The 8,206-nt window shown below is 42.1% G+C and overlaps 1 protein-coding gene and 1 pseudogene across 1 annotated transcript; both read right to left on the reverse strand.

Annotated features, from left to right (window-relative positions):
- Window positions 1–17: 17 nt before the first annotated feature.
- LOC109953649 (HLA class II histocompatibility antigen, DRB1-4 beta chain-like) lies at window positions 18–3,727 on the reverse strand (annotated as a pseudogene).
- Window positions 3,728–6,028: 2,301 nt separating this feature from the next.
- LOC109953650 (H-2 class II histocompatibility antigen, A-U alpha chain) lies at window positions 6,029–7,966 on the reverse strand. The gene is given in 5 exon segments (XM_020589122.1): window positions 6,029–6,455; window positions 6,579–6,688; window positions 6,690–6,855; window positions 7,457–7,702; window positions 7,827–7,966. Coding segments are annotated over 5 exon segments (708 nt in total). The 5' UTR covers window positions 7,891–7,966; the 3' UTR covers window positions 6,029–6,333.
- Window positions 7,967–8,206: the final 240 nt, after the last annotated feature.

Here is an 8,206-nt window from a genome sequence, read left to right on the forward strand (position 1 = left end):
TATATGACTTATTTTCATACACAGACATTTCAGTGCTGAACATGAATTAGATTTAAACAGTAAATGCAAATTAAAACCAACAATTACATGACGGTACGAAGCAGCCACAGGTGTAGATACCTGGTACTTTTAGGATCTCTGTGGGTTCTCGCTGTTCTCAGTTTACTTCATACCCCTTCAGTCCCCAGACTGACCTCTGACCTGGACCAGATTTAAAACCTTAGTGACTCAGTTTGTGGAGAAAAAGTATTGATTTCACATAGTAAAGCATCAGAGTCCAGATCCTGATACAATCCAGACTGAACCTGTCAGAGACACCAGTCCAGGTTTAGTCCAGCTGAGTATCAGAGTCCAGACTGAGACCATCAGAGAGTCCAGCAGGGGGCAGCACTGGGTCTGCTGGGCTGGAAACAGAAAGCAGGTGGAAGCAGCAGCTGGATTGTCTTCATCTGACAAACAGGACCAGGTCCAGGGTCAGTTAGTGGGAACCAGGATCCGTCCTGGGTTAAAGAGAGGAGATGAGGACAGGGTCAGCAACAAATACATCACTATGACTGGTGTAAACTGGTTCTGGACTGTGTTCTGCTCTCACCTCGGGCCTTCCACCTGTAGTAGAGGAATCCAGCCAGAGATAAGATCAGACCCAGGATCAGTCCTGAGGCTCCGATGGTGATCTTGTTTCTCTCTGACTCAGGCATGGACGGGTCTGAGGACAGACAGGTGGAGAGTCAGAGAGGTAGAGAGAGAGACAGGTGTAATCACATACAGGTGAGACACAGACGGGTATTTACCCCAGTCAGTGACCAGAGGCTCTCCCAGGCTGGCGTGCTCCACCACACAGGAGATCTTCTCTCCAGACCTGCTTCAACACAAACCAACACCTGCAGACCAACATGGCGGGATGGGGACCAGCAGAGGGCGTCGTAGAGTGAAGTCGGACGTAGGGCTTGGCTGGAACACACATGGCAAATGTCTGAATTTTTCAAAAGTGCAAGAGTGTTCCTGGATAAATAGATAAAAAATTTAAATCTGTTTCAACTGATTCATGCATTCAGCATTTCATAAGTGGCCACATGGAGGTGCTATTTGTACGCTGGGCCTCGCTACAGCTTTTAAAACAAATTCAGAAAACACAAAACAAAAGATTATTTCAGTTTTCTGAAAGGCGGGGACAACACTGCTGGCTCGTGACTAGTGTTAGGTATTTTTAGTTAGATAGATATTGGCAGGTATTTTGTTGTATTAGAAATGTTAGAGTAGAGCAGGATGACTAGTCAGGCTGCTTCATGCTGAAGCATTTTCTTAGGTTTGGTATAGAGTGTACATCTTAAGGTTGTTTCTTATTATTATTATTATAAGGATATGTTTAATCTTAATATTGGCTTATGTTTAGTTTTCCGGCATGGAATGGAGTGCTCGGTGAGAATGTTTTTAGATACACACCACAACCAACATTCATTCACACGTTGATTTGTTCCATGTTTGGACTATTACTATGCCCAGCTGCGGAGCTGGCACCAGGCACGTCACGGTCTGACTGCCTGGGTGGAGAATGGGGCTAGCCCAACCGAGAAGATAATTGTATAGGCTTGTTTTATGGTTGGGGGTCTTACATTCTTCATCTGCCTGCGCGCAGTTTGGAGGTGCATGATACCTGGCCGTGTAATGTTAACTTTTACCTGTGATCATTGAATAAACCAGCACTGTATTGAAGTTACTTGGACTGCCTCGTCTCTCAGAGTTAGCGTGGTAAGAAGTACCAGGAAAAACTACACTAGACAGAACCAAAGTCAGTCAAGATCAGTGATACTACACAGAACAAAACCCTGACCTCATCATGGATGACCCTGCTGGGCTGAATTTACACAGGATGGAAGAAGATAATGAGATCATAAGCAACATTTTAGTTAAGGACATGAATAGGATGCCATTCTTCATAACATAATGTTTCATAATGTAGATTCTTCAGCACAGCCAACTGAGATGGCTTAGGATCCAGACCAGAGGTTCCAAACGTTTCCATGCCAAGGCCCCCCACATAGCATTAGGTTCTGGCCGGGGGCCCCCTTTACAACTTGTCTTAAAAACCCATTGACAATACTGTAGCAAATGTTAAATCAGGTTTAAACTGAAAACGCAAGTTCATTTTTAAACATATATTCTGTCTTAGTTCAGTCTCTTTTTTGCAGCCCCCCGCCCCCATCAGCACCCCCATGCCTCTGCCTCACACCAACTCTCTTTTGCTCCCTTCCTCCCAACATTGCGTCTGAGTCACACATCTGCAATAGAAACATTGCAAAAAGCAGTTGAAAACCTATAATGCATACTAACAACTGCAGTTTCTTTGTCAGAATACATCGGCAGAGTGAATATATTTTTATAATTATTTAATTTGAAAACAAGTTCTTTGATACATATGGCGCCATAACCTCTCTGCCTCAGTTCATCTTATCACCCCCCACACATTGCTGTGCCTTATACAGTCTCTCCCTCCCTCCCAGCATCTACCCTGCATAATCACATCACATCATTACATGCCTGCTTCCATTAACTCCTAAATTTTTGTTGCTGCTTTTTCCTAATTCATGTTTTGTGTTTCTGGTTCTGCTGTAGCATTCGTATTAGAAGTTTGATTAGGTGTAGTAAACCTGTACTGCAGCGCCCTGACAGAACGGCAATGAGCCGGCATTAAATAACCTTACTGTTTGCTGTTTTTGTGGAATGTTAACATAACTTGTGAAATGCAGGGGGTCTGTCTCATTGTCTGATGAGCAGAGATCTGATAAAGCCTTCTGGCCACAGCGGGCCACCTGCTGGGGGTATATGGTGATAACATAACATTTTTTGCCCACAGGCCATGGTTAATGTCGAACCCTTAAATGAGCCAATAAGAAGCTGTAACACCAGTAACATCACTAGCAGTGTTTTACCATCAGGTGGTGACAGAGGTTTATAGAAAACAAACCAGTTGTTAAAGCATCACTTTGAAATGTGGTGCTGTTGTTTTTGTTACATTTTGTTTGACATCATTATTGTGATATTTTCTCCAGGTGATAAACACCTGGCTTAACAAACAGTTTAATATGAATGTGAACACTATTGTTGTTTTCAGTTGTCAGTGTAAACTCTGCTGATGAACAGCACATTTAAACTCTGTCAGTTCAGTAGCAGCTGTGTTCACAGTGATTCAGTCAGTGTGTTAGTGGAAACTTTAACATGAAGATCTGACAATGTTACACAAACACTAACTCACCTGACTTGGTTAGAATATTGTCATAATGGATTTGAATGTTGTGTTGGCAGTAGCTCTCCTTCTCATTCCTCATCTGAGCCAGAAGAGAAGGATCCTTGTTCAAACGCTCTGCGTTCTTCACACCAAGCTCAGTGTATCCAACATACTTCCCCACGCTGCTGCTGACCCTGATGATCTCCAGCTTGTTGTAATACATAGAGTAGATGTACTCGATGTCTTTCAGATCAGTGGAGTTAAACCCACCATGGCATGCAGAAATCCATCTGAGGAACAATCAGTCAGTGATCAGTGTATTGATCCTACCTGCTGTGTAGACAGCGATTAAGTCTACCCAGTGTGTATTGATCAGTGATCAGAGTATTGATCCTACCTGCTGTGTAGACAGTGATGAAGAGGAGGCAGAAGCTGAGAACTGATGAAGCCATGTTCCTCTGTTCACTTCACAAACACTGACACAGTCTGACTGAGAGCTGCTCTAAAAGCCAGAGGACGTGATCACATGATGCAGCGTCACCCGTTACCAGGCAGACTCTCACACACGTCTGATGAAGGGACATAAACACAATAAGAGGAAAGTTGACCCAGGTAGTTGTACAGTGAAATACCATAAATCTGTAGTTACGTTATAGTTCTGCATTTATCACTGCACATCTTTTGTGATTTGTTGTTTGCAGTGAAATCAGTAAGACTAAAGAGATGGTGATTGATCCCTGGCGGAAATCACCAGCACTCACTCTTTCAAGGGCCAGAGCCACCTCCACTTGTTGAGGAGACTGAGGTCCTTTGGTGGGGGGGGGACTTTTTATGATACTGTAGTGGCATCTGGTTGGTTGTGTAGCTCTGCAGCTCACTGTGCATGTGCTATGAGTCTATTTCTATTGTTTTACTGTCGGGAAGAGGATGTGTCCACCACTGAGTGAGGAACCTATGGAAAAGCAGTGAAAACAGCTCCAGCTGTGGTCACCCCTACAGCTGCTGAATGTTTCTCTTCATAGAGACCAGTGTTTGTCATTTTCACCCATTTTAACAAAAACTCAAACTAAATGGAATCTTTTGAAAAGGATGAATGAAATTTAAAAGTTAATCTACAGTAGGTCACAACCTCTTCATCACTGAGCCTTGGAGACGCTCTGACCCTGTTGTCAGCGGTCACAGTCTGGCCTTTGTCAGAGTCACTCAGATCCTTATGCTGCCTGTTTTTCCTGCTTTCAATACATCAGCTTCACAGAATGAACATTTGTCTGCTGTCTTGTATGACTCTGTTTGTTATTTAGGTAGGTAGGTAGAACTTTATTGATCCCACAATGGGGAAATTCCTGTGTTCCAGCAGCAACAAAACACCATAAGAACAGACACCACACACATATCTTGAGAAACAGATGCCAAATTACCTAAAACCAAACAGAATATAGTATTTGAGAGACAATCAAGAACAAGAATGATCCTCCCAAAATTAATCCCCGAGAACAAATATCAACATACCTAGCAAGACAAGATATAGTATTCAAGAGATCAAGAAATCAAGGACAAGAATATTACTCCCATAATTAATCCCACAATGGGGGAAATACCTGTATTACAGCCATGAGGATCTCTAAAAAACAACTCAAAAATACCTAAAACAAGACAATAAAAGGTATTCAAGAGAAATCAAGAACAGATATTACACACAAGCCTATTTACAATGCATTTCACCCCCAGGATTTGAGTATTGCACCTCAGTTGACTATTGCATAGTCCCTCATACTTTCACCTAGCTTATCACTGCAGTGATGTGTTGTACAGTCTGATGCATGATGGATGTTAGTTTTACCAGCATCCTTCTGTCCACCACCTCCTCGATGGAATCCAGGGGGCAGCCCAGGACAGACCCAGCTCTCTTAACCAGCTTGTTTAGTCTCTTCCTGTCCCTGTCCATGCTACCTCCTGCCCAACCCACAACAGGGTAAAAAACAGCAGATGCCACCACAGAATCATAAAAAGTCTGAAGGAGTGCCCCCCACACACCAAAGGACTTCAGTCTCCTCAACAGGTGGAGGCGGCTCTGGACCTTCCTGTACAGGGCATCAGTGTTTTCAGTCCAATCCAGTTTATTGTTGAGGTGGACCCCCAGGTATTTAAAGGTGTCCACCATCTCAGTGACTGAGCCCTGAAAGCTTTTAACCAGAAACAATGACAGTTAGTATCGGCTAAAAGTAGGAACTGTACACACACACATTCATTTCCACTGTTTTTGTGTTAAAGCAGAAATTTCAAGGACATATCTGGAAACCTGGACACATTAAAACAAAACTGACCGGAAACTGTTTTAAGTTTTATAATGTGGACGAAGTGACATTTAAAAAAATTAATTTGCCACTTTTAAATTAACTGCTGTGCAGTGCATTGTGTTCATCAGATAAATCAAACAAAACAGTTTGACTCTTTGGTTAATTATGACTTATAATCATAGAAGTATTTTTAAGAACTGGCCACGCTACTTGGGTTTCTCCTTCTGGTGTTTATGTTGGGCGTATTTTAACATACGTAATTTATTGCTGTCTGAGAAACTATAACAAATATTAACCCTTCATAGGAGAAAAAGTTCTAAAACAAAAAGTAACAGCTGAGCTAGTTTGCAGTTGGCAGTGTTGTATCAACAGCATTACAGATGTCTGTTTTACTATAGAAGTTTACTGGGAAAACGATTTTTAATGATTTAATTGCAGTACCTTGAGTGACCAATGAGATAAAGTGATACCAAGGTACCCCGTCATATCAATAAATGCAATACATCCATGCAGTGTCTTAGTATCCTTTAATAAAAAAATATTACTTTGACATCCATGTCTCATATAACCTCACACATACAGAAAAACATATATAATATTACCCTCGATGAATGCAATGTTCTGTATAAATCTGTTTATACTATATCTATAGTTCCATATCAGCCAATTAATAAGATTTGTCAGCACATGGGCAATCATATGAGAGCTGATTGTGGTTTAAACTCTTTGCTTATGTTACCTTTATTTCTAAACAAGAGCACACTAATTATTCAAATATATATATAAAATGACATCATCAGCCTGGACCAATCAGCGGCACTCGATTCCTTTGATGAGGAAGAAGGTTCCAGCTGCCACACCGAGCAGACCGACAGTCAGGCCCAGTCCACAGAACACGGCCGGTCCAACACTGGGCTGCTGCACCTCCACATCTGGAGACAGAAAACAGAGACATTAACCAGGGCTCCACATCTGGAGGACAGAGACATTACGTCAGTTATCTGACCAATCAGCTGTGGTTTGCTCAGCTGTCTCTGTAAATCAAGGTGTCTCACCCCAGATCTTGGTCAGTGGTTGGCTCAGGGCTGGATGTTCCACTGTACAGCTGTAGATGTCTCCCAGCTGTGGGGTGAACTCCAGTCTGGAGATCTGGTTGAAGGAAATGCATGAAAGGGACATTGTTGTACATTCCTTCAGTGACATTGTCTCCATTCCTGGTCCAGTAGACTTTGACAGGAGCAGGATAGAAACCAGTCACGTAGCAGGTCAGTGTGTTCTTCTCTCCCAGTTCCACATCATCTCTGGGGTAGACGACTGGACCAGAAGGAGTATCTGTAGAACAGCACAGCATACATCAATACTACTACGCTCATTATCTATTTGCTTTTGTTTGTAGTTTGTTTGTTTTGTTACTACACCTGGGGGTGTTTCTTGTGAGAGCTGACTAACATTCTTTGTTTTCTGGTTTGTTTTGTTATTGTTGTTTTGTTTTGTACACTTGTCTTGTGGTTCAGCCATAAAGAATCTTTGTGCCAATGTTGTCCTGTTGTCAGACAGCTGTTCTGATGACTTTAGACACTCATTTCTTGCTTTCACTGAGTTTTACCAGTTAAGCTGACACTTTGTTTGCTGGTTCTACTCACACATCACTTTAAGTGCTGTGTGTTTCAACACTGCAGTGACCTGATTTATTTACCACTTATGGTTTTTATGGTTCTCAGTCAGGTTTGGGGTATTAATGCAGTAATGCAATTGGCCATTTTAGGACTGTGATTATAGTAAATGATGTTGACAGTAACATCTATGATAGCAAAATACAGAAACTTAAAATCACAGCCTTTTATTTACTATTACTTTACTGTGTTAAAGTGGTTTCTTTAACTCAAACATGAGTTAAATGGACAGAAGCATTAGATTAGCGTTAATATCCTACCAAGTTCCAATGGGAGGTCCTTGTAGGCTGCACGGAGTTTTTTCAGGTTCTGTCTGCACTGTTCCCGCTCACTCAAAGCGAATTCATAAAGTCCTGGGAAGGTAAAATGATCTACAAAGTCAGGTAGAGCGTCCACTCCTCTGTTGTTGACGAAGTCTGCGTACCACTGCTCTTCACCCTCCAGTCCAAACATTTCTTCTGCATCAGAGTCTGAACAACCACCAAACTTAATGTCTTCATGAACAACTGAAGAGGAAACAGAAGTGCAACTTCATTAACCTGTTGACACCGTTTTTTGTTTACTGCCACATGTTGTTCAGTCATGACTGTCAGTAAACAGTTCACAGCTTAAAGACAGTCAGCCTCTTACCATCAGCACAAATACAGAGGGCACAGAAGAGGACGAGGAGCAGCTCTGACACCTTCATCTTCATTACCAGCTGTCATCTTCATTACCAGCAGCAACAGATCTATGTGAGTCTGGATCAGCGTGAATCTGTGAGGACACTGACAGAAAATCCAGCAGCAGCTGAGCGCTCACTCATAGACAGCCAATCACACTGCAGAGGTCACATGATGTCATCAGTATCTAGGTAGACAGTACTGAAACGTTAATAGTTTGAAAAATCTAAAACTTTTCCCCAACACCAACAGTTTTTCAAACTAAAAATAAAAACACAGTATTTATATTCAGTCGGTTGCTGTTAAGCTCTCATCAAGAAAACTGTTCCCACAGACGATTCTGCATAA

This window comes from Monopterus albus, unplaced genomic scaffold (genome assembly GCF_001952655.1).
Source record: "Monopterus albus unplaced genomic scaffold, M_albus_1.0 scaffold904.1, whole genome shotgun sequence".
Classification (NCBI taxonomy): Eukaryota; Metazoa; Chordata; class Actinopteri; order Synbranchiformes; family Synbranchidae; genus Monopterus; species Monopterus albus.